Raw genomic sequence first — 19,267 nt, forward strand, 5'->3', positions numbered from 1 at the left:
AAAAGCGCCTATCTTTGAAACTCCATGGATTAAGGAACATTTCACTTTTACTTCGTATTCATTGTTTTGAATAAAATATTGTAAATTGAATTCTACAATATTTTTACGTTTTCTACTTATATTAGGCTCTATTCCTGATATCGAGCCCTTTAAATTATTATTCGAATGTAGTGGGTTGTGCATGGCCATGAGTCTCCTGGTTTTCTGATCGAGTTGCCTCAGTTCTTCTTTAGTCTACCCTATGAAAGGCCCAGAGTATCTTACTAGTGATTCTACCCATGTTTTTATGCTTTTTGTTAGGTTTCTGCTATATAATTTGGTTTCGATAAGTTTTCTTGTTCTCCTGAGGTATTCCTTCCCAATTCTCTCTTTCATTTCTGTTGCTTTGATGGTGTCTGCTTACAGTACTCCTAGGTATTTATAGGCGTCTTGTTCCTCTAGTGCCTTTATCTTTGGTCCTTGTGAAGAGTTTCAGATCGTCCATGTACATCAGGTTGTTCATTTTTTCCTCAGTGTTAGAGAACTTTATCCGGCTTGACACTTTCTCAGTATATTGTTCAGGAGCATCATGTCTATAATGAACAGTAATGGTGATAGTGAATCTCCTTGGAAAATACCTCTTTGTATGTTTATTTCTGTTATATGTTGTCCATCAGCTGTCAGTTCCAGTTTCCATGTTCTCATCGCATTTTCAATAGCGTTGATGATCCTGATTGGTATTTTATATATTTTAAACATTTTTATAATCCATGCTTGATGGATCCTATCTACGCCTTTTTATAATCGATCCATGCCATGGCTGTTTTTTCTTCTTTTTATCTCCTTTAGGGTCTTTTGGTCTATATATGTATTCCTCTTTTTCCTTTCTGGCATCCTTTCTGTTCCTCGGGGAGAAGTCCACGATTATTCAGGGAGTGGTAGATTTGTTCCCTCAGTTGTGCTATCAGTATTTTCAACATAGTTGGTAAGCACGTGATTGGCCTATAGTTGCTGGGCACGGTTCCTTTCTTTGTGTCCTTCTGTATCAACGTAATTCTGCCTTTTGTCATCCAAGTTGGTACGTTTGTTTCCTGTATACATCTTTTCATGTTTTGAGCTATTCTTTCGTGTAGAGTTGTAAATGTTTTGAACCAGTATGCATGTATCCCGTCGTGTCCTGGTGCTCTCCAGTTTGCCATTTTTCCTATGGTTTTCTTTGGGGTTACCTTGCTGATTTCATTCACTGTTCCTTCTCCGATTTGTTGTAAGTCTTCTTTCATGTCTTTCAGCCATTCGGCATTTCTGTTTTAGTATTTTCATTCTTCCCATATCTCACTCCAATAGAGTTTTGTTTCTGTTGGGTTTGGTCGTTCCGTTTTTGTTTTTCCTCCATTCACGTCTTGGTAGTCTGTGTGTGTGCTATCATTGTTTTCAAATGGCCTGTTTTGCTTGCAAAGGCGATCTTTATTTTATCGTTATTTCCATGGCAGGTGCTCGTCTGAGCTCCAATCTCTGGTCCTCCATCGCCAATCTTTGACAAAAACACCCGTCTAGCTGAATCCACTGTCAAAAACTTTCCCCACTCTTCATCCATGTCTAAATCAAAACGTAGATTCCATGAACAAAGCTTCTTTCTTAGAACTGCACGCCTGTGGAACTCTGTTCCGTCTGCCTGCTTCCCACCTGACTACAACTTGGATGTCTTCAAGTCCAACGTAAACAAATTCCTGATGAACCGCCCCCTTAAATAGACACTTTAAATATCCACACCAACGTACTGTACTTACAATAACCCTTATCCCTGAGTGGCTTCCCGGCCTTGATAAGTGGTGACCACCTTGTAAAAAAAAAAAAATTATATCTATATCGTCTTAATCTTCCTTCTTTTGCTGCTATTTTTTTATTAAGATCTTTGTGTTTCTTATTTAGCCTCTCCCTGCTAGTCACATTTCGAATTTTCAATTTTCTCCGCGTCGCTTTCTGATAAACAGCCTTTTTTTATGTTTGTTTATTTGGGTTTCTAACCTCATTTCCCATCCGGATTTTTTCGATGAATCTTTTCCCGGCAGTTTTCCTGATTTGAACTTCATACTTACCATCTTGGCTCCTGCATTGTATCTGTTGTGATTTGTGGGAGGAGCTTCTTAATCTTCTCTGTTTCTGCTTTTAATTTCTTCTTTTCTTAATTCCATTGCGATAGGAGCTTTGTTTTTTCCTCGTTCATGAACTTTATTATTTTTCCTATTTCATCTGCTTCTTCCTCGGTTAGCTCTGTTTCCTTGTTTTCAGTTCCCTCGTTTGTACGGCCCAATCTTCGCAGGTTCTCCGTCTGTGGTGGTGTTTCTACTTATTATTATTATTATTATTATTATTATTATTATTATTATTATTATTATTATTATTATTAAGTTTATCAGCATTTGTTTCCCTAAAGCTTTTTCTATAAACTTTAATGACACAAAATACATCTATTATATTAAGAGCAGTTGTTTTTTGTGTATGCTTGTGTGTGTGTGTATGTGTGTGAGTTTATGTATGTGCGTGTGTATGTATGTGTGCGTTTGTTCGTTCTTGTGTGTGTGTGCGCGAGCGTGTTTGTGCGCGCGCCCATCTAAAAGTAACAAAAAACGTTATATTTAGAGCAATTGTCTGTGTGTGTGTGTTTGTGTGTATATGTGTGCATACATGCGAGTGCGTACGCGTATATATGTGTGTGCGTGTGTATGTGTGCATGCATGTGTGTTTGCGTGCATGTATATGAGTGCGTGTGTGTGTATGCGCGCGTGCGTGCGTATATGTGTGTGTGTGCGCGCGCGCGCGTGTGTGTGTGTGTGTGTGTGTGAGTGCACGTGTGTGTGCCTCCATCTAAAACTCAGAAAAAAATTATCATTCTTTATTCTTTTCCCAACGGACAGAAAATTGACAAATTATTCGCAGGGTCAACAGGAATAAAATTAGCCAGGCGGGATGGGGGTTGACATATAGATAGATAGATTTTTTCAGTTCTCATGTCAGAGAAAGATAGAGATAGATAGATAGATAGAGAAAGAGAGAATGAGAGAGAAAGAGTGTGCGTGTGTGTGTGTGTGTGTGTGTGAGAGAGAGAGAGAGAGAGAGAGAGGGGGGGTTACATTCGTTTGTGGTCAACATTTATAGCATATCTTTTTCCATCGACCTTTGGTGTGAAATGGCACTTTTTCTTCTGACATTTGAAAATCCAACTTATTTTTACCATCTAAAGATTTCAATCATTACAACACTGGTCATCTATTATTTTGATGCTATTCCAAAACGAGACTGCACCAAAGGAAGACAGCTCTCGTATTCTTGTGTCAGTGCTGCCGGATTTGTCTTTTTAAAAGCCACATTTAGAGAATTTGGCCAATATTTAAAGCAGAAAGAGGAAAAGGAGGAAAAACAGAGCAAGAAAGAGAAAGGGAAATATAGAGGGAAGACATGACACGGAGGGCGAGAGGTAGAAAGAGAGAGAGGTAGAGCGAAAGAACAACAGAGAGATAGAAAAAGAGAGAATGATACATGGAATCCTTGTGCATGATTTACAAGTATTTCACTAGCAAATCTTTATATACAGGCCTTCTCGAACGTTCCAGCTTGTGCACTATATTTCTATGTGACGGAGCATAACATAGTTCCTTTTGTTTTATGTGTGCGATAGTCGCATCACTACGTCATGTTCCTATGCGTTCTCCATATGCATGGCCAACTCCAAGCATTAATAGCCCCTCGATTACAATACCCCGACAAACCCGACAAGCAGCAAAATTCCACCCCTACACTGTAGAGATCTCTAGGTGCCGTAAAGCTTTGTACTCAAATAGTTTTTACTCTTGGACTGGTGCACTTTGGAATTCCCTCCCGGTCCCCTGCTTCCCCGACTGTACTGACATGTAGAAATACAAATGTAATGTGAACAACAGTCATGAGGTTGTTTGCACGGCAACTGAGAAGGCTAAAATGCTTGACAGTCGGTTTGTCTGAAACCCAACATTGGGGCTAGTAAAGCACTACATCCCTGACTTTCCTTTGCGGACAGACGCCACACTAGATGATCTGAAAATTTTCAGGTGCATGGCATCATAAAAAACCTAGACACCGCAAAAAGCATGTGGACCCGATTTCATTCCGGCTGTGCTATTAAAAAATGCTCCGCTGAGGTTGCTCCAGTCCTCTCCAAACTTTTCAACAAATGCCTTAAGGAATCTTGCTTTCCTGACTTCTGGAAAACAACTTCTGTGGTACCAGTTTACAAGAATTCTGGCGAATGAACTGACCGATTAAATTTTCGCCCCATTAACCTCCTCCCGCCTTTCGCCAAAATATTTGAATCCATAATTAACCAAGCTGTAGTCCATCATCTTACAACTGCGAAACTTCTGGCCGACCAACAATATGAATTTAGACAAACCCGTTCTACAGTAGATATCCTAACTGTAATCTCTGAACGTATATACCATACACTGGACAAAGCAGGAAAGGGTAGAGTCGTAGCCCTATATATATCTAAAGCTTTTGCTAGGTTTTGGCACGATAGTCTTCCCAGGAAAATCATATGGTATCACTGGACGAATACTTAATATAATTAAATCCTTCTTAAATAAGAGAAGAATTCATGTTGTCATCGACGGTCGCACATCTAAACAATATGATATAAATACTTGTGTACCTCAAGGGTCTATCTTGGACCTTTATTATTTCTAATGTTCATAAATGACCTGCCTGATAAAATAGTCTCTGAGATGGGTATATTTGCTGATGACACCACGCTCTATAATAGGAACGAGGGGAAAACAAATGAACACATATCTAAAGAAATGGCAGAAACACTAGAGTAAGACCTCCAATCTGTAGTGGAATGGGGACAAAAATGGATGGTCACATTCAATGCTGTCAAGACTAAGCTTGTTTCCTTCAATTATTACAAGAAACCTTTTCAACCACTAATAACAATGACTAAAGCTCCTCGGTTCACAGGGAACATGAGTTGGAACAGATACATTAAGAGCATTGCCAGGACTGCCGCGATAAAGGTGGGCTCTCTCTACCGTGCTAGAAAGTTACTTATGCCTGAAAGTATCCTGTATCTCTACAAGACCACCATTCACCCATGTATAAAGTATTGTTGTCACATTTGGGCTAGTTCATCTACTACTAGTCTCGCTCTTGGTTAAAAAGGGTTAAAAAGAGAGTCACCAATCTGATAGGTCATGAACTGTCATCTAAGCTTCAGCCTCTGTCGACAAAATGTTGCATCTTTCTGCCTGTTTTACAAGTATTTTAATGGTGGATGCTCCGACGAGCTACAAACCATTGTACTCCCTCGTCGTAAATACCCCCGACAATTCCGACAAGCGGCAAAATCCCACCCATACATAGTAAAAATCTCTAGATGTAAGAAAGCCTTCTACTCTAATAGTTTCTTCCCAAGAACTGCTAGACTTTGGAACTCCCTTCTGGGTTCCTGCTTTCCCAACTGTACTGACATGCAGAAGTTCAAGTGTAATGTAAACAGACATCTTGCTGCTCAACTCCCTACATAGTATGCTGATAGTAGCCCCTTATATCAAAGTGGCACTGTGCCTTATTTGGGGTGAAAATGTCAATAGACAAATTATAGACAAACAAACAGACAGACGTAGGGAAGACAAAGGAGAAGAGATAGAGAGGGACAGGTAGAAAGAGAGAGAGAGAGAGAGAGATGTAAAGGTAGAGTTAAAGAGAGAAAAAGAGAGATAGTAATAAAGAAACAAATCGACACAGGTAGTGAAAACAGGAGAAGGGGGAGAGAGAGAGAGAGAGAGGGAGAGAGAGAGGAGGAGGAGGAGGAGGAGGAGGAGAAGAGAGAAACAAACAGACAGATAGAGAAGAGGTGGAAAGTAAGGAAGAGGGGAGGTGGATAACGGAGAGTGAGAGGTAGAAAAAGCGAGGTATAGATTAAGAAACAGGGAGTGATAAATAAACGGACAGAGGTAGGGAAGATAGAAAGGAAAGAGAAAAAATAGTGAGAGATAGGGAGGTAGGGAAGTAGGGAGGTAGAAGTAGAGAGAGAGAGAGAGAGAGAGAGAGAGAGAGAGAGAGAGAGAGAGAGACAAACAGACAGACAGAAGCAGAAAAGTGGAGAGGGGGAATTAAGATGGAAGGGAAGAGGGAAAACAGTTAGTGAGAAAGAGAAAGGGAGAGAGAGAGAGAGAGAGAGAGAGAGAGAGAGAGAGAGAGAGAGAGAGAGAGAGAGAGGTACGCTTTCAAAGAAAGATATTACACATTTTAACTACCATACTTTGGGGTAATTTCGCCAAGTCCGGGGTAATTGTGCCAACTAGCTAAAAGTGCTCTTTTAGCAACCACGCATATACATAGCACTTTTTTTAGTTGGCGCAATTACCCCAGATTTGGTGCAATTACTCCAAAGTACGGTATTCTTTTCTTTTTCTGTATGGGGTAGATTTATTTAAACCCAGAAAACAGAATACACACACACACACACACACACACACACACACACACACACACACACACACACATATATATATACAAAGTTCCTTTACGAGATGATAAACAAAACACATTTACCTTTCAGTTGTAATGAAGGCACGAAGACAAACAGTTTATAACATATAGCTGGCTGATGATAGTGGTCAGGGATTCAGGCCTTTACCGCTACATGGTTTCCTCCTCTTTCCCTTTCGCCTCTATGAGCATCATCTCTCAGTCTTTTTTTTTTTTTTTTTTTTTTTTTTACAAAGGCATCACCACATTATCAAGGCCCAGAGGCCACTCAAGGATAAGGGTTAAAGAGTGTACAGTAGAAGTTGGTCAATATAGTAATCATTAGTAATGAAAATTTGGTAAATTTAATAACTTATATGGAACGGCTCATCAAGAACTTATTTACTTTAGACTTGAACAAGACCATATTGTAGTCAGCCGGAAAGCAGGAAAACGGAAGACAATTCCACAGGCGTGCAGTTCTAAGAAAGAAGCTTTGTTCATGGAATCTACGTTTAGGTTTAGGCACAGATAAAGAGTGGGGGAAATTATTGATAGTGTTTACAGCTAGACGAGTGTTTCTTGTGAAAGTTTGGCGAGGGGGGACCATAGATTGAAGCTCAGTTGAACACTTTCCATGAAAATAACGATACATCAGAGACAAACTCGCAACATCTCTTCTGTGAGATAGAGGTTGCAAGGAGGAGAAAAGGACATCTCCTACGAGGCTACGAAGTCTATTTTGAACTCTATCAAGGCAGGACAAGTTCTTTCTAGCAGCTCCTGCCCAGATGTGGCAACAGTATTCCATCCTTGGACGTACCTGGCTCTTATATAGATAGAGAATAGCATCAGCAGTGAGATATCTACTGGATCGATAGAAAGATCCCACCATTTTTCCAGCGGCCTTGGCAACAGATTTGATATACGTGTTCCATTTAAGATCAGGAGTAATGGTCAAGCCCAGAAGCTTGTCAAAACTTGAGGCCTCCTGAAGACGAGAGCCATTCATTTCAATTGATGACAAATGTGGATTAGAATGTTGATGATGTAAAGAGAGAAGCTTGGTTTTAGATGCATTAAAAGTAACCAGCCACTCCTTTCCCCATTGTACTACGTGCTCAAGATCAGAGGAGAGAGAATTGGAGAGAACTTGCTCGTTTACTGTCTTAGATGTGGTACCATAAATGGTAGTGTCGTCAGCATAAATGTCTACAAATGAGTCTCTCTGACTGTCTCTCTATCCTAACTTCGAACCCTGGCTCCATATATTGGAAATCTCCTTTCTTGATGACGTCAGAGGCGTGGTGAACAATGCGACTCCCTCGCGTTTCAAATTACACGTGCGCTTTGCACATGCATCTGCACGCCTCTGGTAAACAAAAGAAATTCCTAAATTGAATTGTATCGTTTTTAACCTATTTTTTTTAAACATTATTTCTGAACTCGTATTGTCCATTCTTTTAACTGACATATTTAATATCCTGTTAATTCTAAAAGAATGAACAATCGACTGCATTCCTAGGATTAAATATCTATTATCTTTTAACACTTGTCTACTGGGTTCGATTCTAACCTTTTCTAAATATCATTTTACAAATTATCTAGTGTTCCTTCTTACTTACTGGGGTCTGCCCCTTTTCATAACAAGTGGGTTCCTGACTAGAGTAGTCAATCTATCGATTTGATTGAAAATTGGCGATTTCGCCAATTTTGATTGCAACAATAAAAGTATTCGAAATGTGGAATATTCGTTTACTCACATTTAATCCAGGGTAACGTCGGGTCTTTCTGTTTGTGTAACTTAAACAGCAAACGCATAATTTTTACTTATATATATATATATGTATCTACTCTGTGTAGCTCAGTAGTTTTTGAAAAGCCTCTTTTACTAGTTTTCATCCCAAACAGGGCATAGTGCCACTTAGGGCATGGGAGACCACTATTTGGGATCATGAGGGGAGTTAAGAAGCGGTATGTCTATTAACATTACATTTGAATTTCTACATGTTAATACAGTCAGGAAGCAGGAAAGAGGGATGGAATTCCAAAGACTATTAGTCTGAGGGAAGAAATTATTAGAGTAGAAGGCTTTCCGGAATCTAGAGACAGTAACAGCGAAGGGGCGGGATTTTGCTGTTTGTCAGGTTAGTCGGAGTTATGGACGTCAATGGGACACATATGTGATGAGTTCATCAGAGCACATTCCAATAAAGTACTTGTAAAAGAAGTGTAGGGATGCGATATTGTGACGATGGGTTGGTTGGTTGTTTTTGTCTTACAGCATATCAACACTTTTCGGGTTATTTAATGCTGAATCCAAAGATTTTGACGAATTTTTTTTTAATAGAATATATTTGCTGTTTTCAAGTCGGTTTCTATTCAACCCATAGTTGGGACCCTAACAGGTACTACGACTCTGGGTCAGAGTGGACCTGGGAGCAATAGCAATTAAAGGGTGGCTCCACACTCCCCAAAGCCCGCAAGCTGGGGCCTCACCACTGGATATAGTTTAAGGTCATATCCAGGACCGGTATGGCGATGGGACAGAGGTTGGGGTTTGGTTGACATTAGATTTGAGACTCTTTTTTTGTATCCTGCCTAAGATGCACCAATTCTAGGTATGGACGAATGGTGGCTTTGTAGAGGTATAGGATACTTGCTGGTTTGAGTAATTTTCTAGCACGGTATAGTGAGCCCACATTTTTTTTTGTTTTTTGTTTTGTTTTGCTTATCCTTTTTTTTAAACGTACCGTGTTTTCTCAAAATATTTTTCCAAATAAAATGGGAGTAACTCTGCGTTTATGATAACATAGTTATATTCGTTTACTTTTTAAAGATGGAGGTTCGTATAAAAATGATTCTGGATTGAAAAATAGGTTCAAACATATTTATAGCAAGATGTAGAAAGCGAAAAGAGAAATGCATGCAAACTCTGAGGGAAGCGTGAAAAAAGTTATATATATATATATATATATATATATATATATATATATATATATATATATATATATATATATATGGTGCTTCCTTTGGAGGGAAGTGTTTTTGTTCACAGTGTTTAAACCACGAGAAGAGAAGGAAGCGATAAAAGAAGGTATGTCTCCCTTTTTCCTGTGTACTACATATGTATAAAAGTTATTATTGTCATAACCATGTACTGAGATTGAAATTAGCAGTCATCTTAAAATGAATGTTTCATGTGAACTGTTATATGAATTATACATACATTTATTTTAAGTGTCCATTTGAATATTTTAAACACGCACACACATCCACGCACATAGACAGATGACAACATCGGAATACAGACGATACCACCACTAACGACTACATGAACTATTGAACACGGTTATACAGAGAGCTACTATACAACACATACATATATATATATATATGCACGTGGCTACACAACATCCAGAGCAATGCTTATCAAAAATATATTAAGTTTGTGGGCGTTTGTTTTGTTGTTTTCTATATTTAGCTTGACATACACACCTACAGACAACTGCCCTTTATATAATTGACTAGTAGCGCTACGTGGCATTGTCCAGGGAAATAGTGCAACATGCTTCTATTATAACTTCTATCTCTCTACCCCTCTATATCTTTCTCTGTTTTCCTCTCCCTCTCTATCCAGTCCTCTTTCTCTTCTGTGCAACCCATTTCTCTCAAGCTGGACGTACACATAGAAAACTCTTCTATGTATATTAGATTCCTCAAGGAATAAGTCAGACTTTTCTTTCCAAATTAATACATAATAACACTGAAAATCCCCCTCCCCCGATGAAACTCGGCCTACTGACCGCCAGAGAATGAAAAAGGTTTTTCTAAAGTTTTTTGATATTATTCATCTGGGACAACGCCGATCAAGGATATACCAACTTTGTGGGTATTTGTATAGTACTTTTGATTTTTACCTGAGCATATAAACCTATACACAGACAACTACACTTTATATAATAGAAAATGATATACAGTGCTTCTTGATTGTTACACCTAGAGTGCATATGGATGTCATAAAAAATAGAAAGGATCCTTTATGATGTACTTACTTATGAAGGAAAATAAATAGCATTTATAAAAATTATGAAGCTTAGTCCAGCAATTTTGTTTTTTTTTTATACAGTAAATTTAACTTTTAACCAACTGCGGAATATTGTTGCCATTATCAAAAAGCCTTAGATGTATCTAGAGCTACCGTTCTGCCCACTCCCGCTTTGTCCAGTGAATGGTATATGCGTTCAGAGATTACAGCGAGGATGACTGCTGTGGAACGGGCTTGTCTAAATCCATATTGTTACTCGGTCAGAAGTTAAGCATCTGTAAGGTGCTGGACTAGAGCATGGTTAATTAAGGTCTCAAATATTTTGGCAAAAAGTGGGAGGAGGCTAATAGAGCGATAATTTAATAGGTCAGTTCTTTCGTCAGAATTCTTGAATACTGGTACCACAGAAGCAGTTTTCCAACAGCCCGGAAACAAGATTCAAGGAAGATAATTTTTTTTTTTAATTTTAACAAAAATAAAGGTTGACTTCCGTCTTCAAAGTTTGCATCATCTCAATTGACTATCGCCATAATGCCAATAATTGTGACAATATTCTGCAGACGGGTAAAAGTTTAATTTATTTTATAAAAAGAAAAGTACTACATGAATTTCCGTGACCTTTAAGGAACAGTATTTATTTTCCATCACAAGTCAGTAACAAGTCACAAGTCGGTAAATAATATTTTTATTTTATTTATCCCTTTTTTGACGTGCAATTTTGTTTTTCGAAAGGGAAGTAACTCTGGGGTTTACGAATACACATATTTTTAAAAGCTGGAGATTCATTTTACGAATACACATATTTTTAAAAGTTGGAGATTCATTTTACGAATGCACATATTTTTAAAAGTTGGAGATTCATTTTACGAATACACATATTTTTAAAACTTGGAGATTCATTTTACGAATGCACATATTTTTAAAAGTTGGAGATTCATTTTACGAATACACATATTTTATAAAGTTGGAGATTCATTTTACGAATACACATATTGTTAAAGGTTGGAGATTCATTTTACGAATACACATATTTTTAAAAGTTGGAGATTCATTTTACAAATGCACATATTTTTAAAAGTTGGAGATTCATTTTACGAATGCACATATTTTTAAAAGTTGGAGATTCATTTTACGAATGCACATATTTTTAAAAGTTGGAGATTCATTTTACGAATGCACATATTGTTAAAAGTTGGAGATTCATTTTACGAATGCACATATTTTTAAAAGTTGGAGATTCATTTTACGAATGCACATATTTTTAAAAGTTGGAGATTCATTTTACGAATACACATATTTTTAAAAGTTGGAGATTCATTTTACGAATGCACATATTTTTAAAAGTTGGAGATTCATTTTACGAATGCACATATTGTTAAAAGTTGGAGATTCATTTTACGAATGCACATATTTTTAAAAGTTGGAGATTCATTTTACGAATGCACATATTTTTAAAAGTTGGAGATTCATTTTACGAATACACATATTTTTAAAAGTTGGAGATTCATTTTACGAATGCACATATTTTTAAAAGTTGGAGATTCATTTTACGAATACACATATTTTTAAAAGTTGGAGATTCATATGAAAACAATTTCGTATTGAAAATTCAGGTTCAATTTATTTTGTAAATACTTACTTCATATGCACTTTTCTCTGGGTCGACGCGGGCTCCAATTTTATCCAGAAATAGAAGTATGAGCAAAAATGCGATAAATCCTAAGACGATGTACGCTCCCATCAATTTGTATAAAAGGTCGGGTTCTCCATCTTCATCTGAAAGAAATAATAACAAAAGAAAATCTGATTAAATGCATACTACTACTACTACTACTACTACTACTACTACTACTGCTAATAATAATAATAATAATAATAATAATAATTCCCCCACCATCATCTAAAAAATGTACGGGACACACTGATACCACTGTAACAGAGCACGAAGGCGTGTATGGTGGCTGTATGCAAATGTGGAGCCGTGTGCGAAATGAAGTCACGGTAAGTAAAAAGAAAAAAAAACTACAAAAAAACGTGTACACAGACCGACGATCACGTTAAAGACGTGAGTAACATAACAACCATAATGAGAAGTCACGTGTGGCGGGAGAACAATGAATAAACGGTCTTTCCTTAAAACCTGAAACAGCGAGTTGAAATTCTTTCCTGTTTTTAGACTCTTTTTCGACTGAGTCTACAACGTGTTGGGTCCCGAGTGCCTACGTGTTAACACGTGTACAAACGTGTGTACTATGTAACGCCAGAGCAAAATAATCGAGGAGGGTCAAGGAGGATGGAAAGACCAAGGAGAGAAAGCACTAGCCAGACCTTTGTTGAATGAGGTCGAAGAGAACTGGAACCTTGAGGAGGTTTATTGACATCCAAATCCCGGTGAAGACCAATGGTCACTACCAACGAGAAATCAATGGCAAACGGCTGTTGTGATAACGCAAATTGATTTGCAAATGTTATCGAAAGAGGTGGAGACTACTGGAAATCTAGGGTGACTTGTTGTCACTCAGATTCTAAGGAACACCACACGCTATTCTCCAAAAGAAATCTTTGATGATGACCTGTGTGAAAACTCCTAGTGAGTTATTTAAAATGATTGCATCTGGACCACTCAGGGAAGACGTACAAGCACAAAGCGGTAGCAGTAATTAAAAACAAAAGTTACAAAATCCTATGGGGCATGAACGTACAGAGAGATAAACCTATCCAAGCAAGAAAACCAGATGTAGATTTCGTCGCTCCAGTAGAGCACAGGTTGAATATGAAGGAGACGGCAAATATGCGGAATTGGCCAAAGAGCTGAAGTGAAAATGGAAGATGAAGAAAGTCAAGATAACACCAATAATAGTAGGAGCACTAGGAACAATCTCTAAAAAACTTCGAAAGAAAGAATGGGAGAGATTGAAATCAGAGGAATGGCTGAGAAGATACAACGGATACAAACGGCTGACATATCAAGGGAAACCTTTGAATGCAGAGGCTGAGGCACATGAGCTATTGGTGCTAATCGGACATTTAAAAATTGTCACAGGCATGAAACACAAAGAAACATCACATGGAATCAAGAAAACTGAAACTGTATAATTGTAAGTTAGCTCCCCTGCCCCCCGGTAGCAACTGATACTGCACCAAAATCGAGGAGAGTAAAGGAGAATTAAAAAAAAAACGAGAAAAGAAAGCACCAACCAGACATTCATTTATAGGCACCGCCAAAAATGGCCGCAAAATCAAGTTGCTGTTGTTTTTTAAAACGAAATTACATTTATTAAAATCCATTATTTCTGAGTAACTTTTTTTTTTCCAGAAAGATAAAACCCTGAATTTTATCATATAGAAAACAGAATAATGTAAAACTTTTTCTACTATTTTTAATTCAATTTTAAATGTTAAATTTTCCCAAAAAGTTAACAATTGACATTTTTTGTCTTGCACAAAAAAACGTACTTAAATATTTAAAAAAAAAAGGGTTTTTGAAATAATTAATTAATTTATTTATTGTCTAACTAAGATTTAGGATGATTTTCTAAGAGAATATGCAAAAATATTATAATATAAGTACCTGAATTTCAAATAATTCCACTTATTCATATAGGTAACCAGATATTTCGCGTTGACGTAGAGTTCAGATCGACTCTGTTTACGTTTTGGTTTGATAAAAAGCAAACTATGGAAGACCAAACAGGCCAAAAAAAACTTATTTTTCAGTGACGAAAATTTCAATGTATTATTAAGCTGAGGCTGGCCAGTACCAGATGGGTGACCATTTGTATACGTTTGGTTTTTAATGTGTATGTGTGTGGGGGCCAGGCTCCCCAAAATGGGGGGGGGCAATTTAAAGCAGAATAAAAAAAAATTATTTCAGCGCGTTTGTTCCACCGTAGTCGAAAGGCGGCAAACGTTTTCAAACGGGATCGAAAAAAATTATGCTATTTTTAACACAAAGGGCACAATATTTATCGAATTTTTTTTTTTGGTATCGATTATTCAAAGCATGCCCTGTTTAATAATGGTCATGCATTATTCGGCTCGCTAAAAAAAAATTGTTAATTTATTTATCAAAAATTTTAAAATAGCTTTTTTCGTATAAATATTAAAAAATTTTTTTTTGTTGTTTTGCTTAACTTAAATTAATTATTTTACTTAACATATTCACCGAATTTCACACTTCAAAACTCAAAAGCGGGATAATTAAACACAATCGAATTTCTGATATTCAGACGTCAAAATAAGGTATGCAAACAATTTTTTTTTTTTTTTGAATCTATAATTCTGTCCCTTACAACAACACAATATGTTGATTTCAGTTTCAGATGATTATTTTAAGCATATTTGTTCCCACTTCAAAACAAGGGGGGGGTTTGTAAGCAAAAAAATATATATATATAAATATCGTTTATGAAAAATAAGTACACTGTTATAAAGTTCATTCTTCTCCTAATAATCGCTGAAAATTTCGTATTGATCGGATAATTACCTGATTTTTGGTAGATTTTTAAAAAGACGGCCCGTCAAAAAGTACTGACCTGCCTCCCCCCCCCAGTTTTGGCGGTGCCTAAAAATTTAATATATAGATGTTATTTACCTTTTTTGTTTTGTTTTTGCGATACGTTTTTAATGAATGCAATTATTTACGAAAGTGCATTTTTACCTAAATGCGAGCCCCCTTTAACCAATTTGGTACCCCTATATGGGGAGCGGCATATATATTGTTTTTAATATATAATTATCCACTGACACGTGTATCGTCTTCTACGACTCCTCATATTTTTTATTTAAAAAAAATTTTTTTTATTACATTTTCACCCCAAACAAGGCACATTGCCACTTTGGTGTAAGGGGCTACTATCAGGGGAAACAACTACTGGGGTACTATGTAGGGATTTCGACAGCAAGATATTGGTTCACGTTGCACTTGAACTTCTGCATGTCAGTACAGTTGGGGAAGCAGTGACCTGGAACGGAATTCCAAAGTCTAGCAGTTCTGGGGAATAAACTACTGGAGTAGAAAGATCTTTTGCATCTAGGGATCTCTACAGTGTGGGGGTGGGATTTTGCAGCTTGTTGGGTCTGTCGAGGGTATTTACGTCGTGGGGGCACAAGTGCTTGCAGTTCGTCAGAGCATTCACCATTAAAATACTTGTAGAACAAGCAGAGGGATACAACATTTTGGCGATGGGACAGAGGCTGAAGTTTAGATTACAGTTCAGGACTTATCAGATTGGCGACTCTCTTTTGAACCTTGTCTAGGAGCGAGAGACTAGTAGAAGATGCACCAGCCCAAATATGACAACAATACTCCATACATGGGCGAACGGTGGCCTTACAGAGGCATAGGTTACTTTCGGGTGTTAGTAGTTTTGTAGCACGATAGAGAGAGCGTACCTTCTTCGCAGCGGTCCTAGCAATGCTTTCAATGTAATTGTTCCAACTCATGTTTTCTGTGGACGTTAGGCCAAGGAATTTTAAAGAGTAACCTTCAGATAAAGAATCATTTGTCATTGCTATTGGTGGTAGAGAAGGTTTCTTGTAATTATTGAAGGAAACGAGTTATGTTAGGATCAGGTGCAACGGGTTAAGGATTATGCCATCTGCTCGATCCATAATTAGGGATCAATTGGGATTTTTCACCAACGATACCACATTTCCTGTAAAGTTTTTCTCCAAAACTACTGGACCGATTTGACATTTGTTATAGGAGGGTACAATGAACTACGCATTTTGGTATCAATTCCAAGGTATAGCTTGGAGTTAATAAAGGTTAATACTTAGCGCAAAAATTCAACAATATTCAGCTATCAATTTAGCACAAAGTTCTCTCTCTCTCTCTCTCTCTCTCTCTCTCTCTCTGTATATATATATATATATATATATATATATATATGTGTGTGTGTGTGTGTGTGTGTGTGTGTGTGTGTGTGTGTGTGTATAGCCATCCACATACAGTACTGTTTCGCTGTTGCTCATCAGTGCGGTTAGACAGGCAACTACCTCAAGCCAGGATTGAAACCCGACCGCCTAATCAGCGACTGCTGTGCGAGTCGTGAATTAACGATGTTTTGACATCGTCCGAAATACCTAAGCTCGATTTGTTTACACAAAGAGCATCGCTTTATACACTAATGGTAATTCGTGTATCACTTTTCAATATGCTCAACTCTCTCTCTCTCTCTCTCTCTCTCTCTCATATATATATATATATATATATATATATATATATATATATATATATATATATATATATATATATACTAGTTGAAAAGAAACTGGAGCCTAAAGGGGATATCGATCATACCAGTTATCATAGGTGCCACAGGACTTATGAAGAAGAACCTGAAGTCCTACCTAACTAATATTCCTGGTGAACCAAGTGCAAAAGAGATTTAGACAATTGCACTTAAGGGAACAGCGAGGATACTAAAAAGAGCTCTCGGTTGGTTTCAATAAAAAAGCGGGGCAATGTTGGCAGCTGGTTTGGCTGCCCCATACCTGGCATTACAATCTTCAAAGGAAGAAAAAAAATTGTATATACCCTTCGTTCCAAGGTTGAAACATATTGGTGGGCGAAGGCTGAATCATATGCTGTCTAAGATACACCGAATTCATTACTTCTTACGATTTTCCTGTAAGTGGACAACATGTTGGGCTTATGAACGCATGCAACACATCATTTTAGTCTATGAAAATTAAAGGGGAAATAAAATTCATTGTAAGAAGGGCAATAGCTCTTACAGATTAAATAGACTTCTATTTTTAAAAGCAACAGGTGTCCGTTGATAATAATATAAGATAAACTATATCTATAAAAGTGAAAGTGTCGGTCTGTCTGTGTACATTTCCCTACACAAAAAACTCCGTCAAGTTTACAGACTCGAAATTTGATATACAGGGCAATGAGATTTGGGAAAATCTTTGTAATCAGTTTTCGGCCAGAAATTTAGCTGTTAAGGAATCAAAGTTAAACGATTTGCCTTTTGAGAACTCTATAAAACTCCTCCGCCAATTTTGGATATAAACACTTTAAATTTTAGATATAGGCTACTTGGACATGGATCTAACTTAATAACTTGATTTGAGCCCAATACAATAAATGTTAAAGGGTCATAATAGGGGTCAAATTTTTAAAAAAATTTGACCTCTGCGGTCTCTACCAAATAACTAAAGACAATTTCTGGTCTAAACATTTGAAATTTTACATAAAGAGTATTTAGAGATAGGGCAAGCTTTTTAATCGGTTTGGGTCGAAAATTTGAGCTACAAATATATACATCTATGTATGTATGTTTGCATCTGCCTAAAACTTTCGACAGAGGCGACGGATTTTCACAAGATCAGTATCATTTTGAAGCTCAACCTTTCAGACGACAAATACCGAAAAATTGGTTAAAAACATTAATTTCTTCACCCTCAACTGGGTACTTTTCTACAGGGAGGGGTTGCTTTTTTCGCCGATATTTTTGAAAGTCACCCCGTCTTTTCTATTGTCTAGCCTTAATTTAAACCTACGTCACTTCTGATGTGGCGGTAGTCGTAGCAGCAAAGACGTCACGTTTTTTTCACGTTCTTTTCCTCCTTCGCAGTACGGGTTCGAGCCTGCCTTGCTACTATCACTTTTTTTTTTGCTCAACACACATCTCCAAAACCCGGGAAAATAGTCTGCGTGCGTACATTTCCCTACCAAACTACTCTGTCAATTTTCAGTCTACAGACTCGAGATTTGACATAAGGGGTATTGAGATCTGGTAAAATCTTTTTAATCGATTTTCGGCCAGAAATCTGGCTGTCAAGGGGTCAAAGTTAAACGATTTAACCTTTGAAAGCTCTACCAAACTCCTCCGCCAATTAATCTTCATAATTTAAATCAGTTTTTGGGTGAAAATTTGACTACCGAGAGGCCAAAGTTCAAAGACTCTACCAAACTCCTCTGTCAATTTTCAGTCTAAACACTTGAAATTTTAAATGTACATTACTTGAACATGGGTCAAAATTTTCAATTTCATTTGAGTCAAAACAATAAATGTTAAGAGGTCAAAATTGGGAATTTTACCTCTGCGGTCTCTACTAAATTACTCTGCCAAGTTTTGGTATAAATATTTGAATTTTTACATTAATTGTATTCAGACATAGGGCAAGCTTTTTAATCGGTAATATTCCGAAAATTTCGCTGCCAAGGGGTCAAAGTTCAAAAGATTTAACCTTTGCAGTCTCTAGCAAACTATTCAGCCAATTTTGGGTCTAAACGCTTGAAATTTACATGCAGCAAGCATTTTAATCAGTTTTTGGGTGAGAATTTGACTACCGAGAGGCCAAAGTTCAAAGACTCTACCAAACTCCTCCACCAATTTTGGGTCTAAACACTTGAAATTTTAGATGTAGGTTACCTGGATACGAGTCAAACTTTTTAATATATATATATGCATTAGGGTAGGTTGGTTTTAGTGTTACGACTATGTCCATGCAGAGAAAGTTGTCAAATAACATTGAGAATAACCACACAAAATATTTTTTTCCAAAACTTTATCATTTTTGGAGAAATTGAATTTAAAGATTGAAAACAAATTCAATATTCCGTCTCTATGTCACCAAATGCCGGTGTTAAACGAAAGAATAAGTATCCCATATTAATGCCGGTTTTGACGGAAAAAAATGAAGATAGTTTAAGCAATATTTGCTTCTTTTGTTTGTAATATCTATGCCTTTTTTCAGGAAACTAAATGAGAATCGATA

General features: G+C 37.2%; 1 protein-coding gene across 1 annotated transcript in view; it reads right to left on the reverse strand.

Annotated features, from left to right (window-relative positions):
- The window catches only part of LOC145263206 (protein unc-93 homolog A-like), a 348,106-nt gene that overhangs the window by 100,895 nt on the left and 227,944 nt on the right, over positions 1 to 19,267 (reverse strand). The window contains exon 2 of the mRNA XM_080120280.1: positions 12,171 to 12,307. Within this exon, the coding sequence (XP_079976406.1) occupies positions 12,171 to 12,307 (137 nt within the window). The remainder of the gene's footprint in view (positions 1 to 12,170; positions 12,308 to 19,267) is intronic.

The sequence above is a fragment of the Euprymna scolopes genome, chromosome 38 (genome assembly GCF_053919585.1).
Source record: "Euprymna scolopes isolate OS-2025 chromosome 38, ASM5391958v1, whole genome shotgun sequence".
NCBI lineage: Eukaryota > Metazoa > Mollusca > Cephalopoda > Sepiida > Sepiolidae > Euprymna > Euprymna scolopes.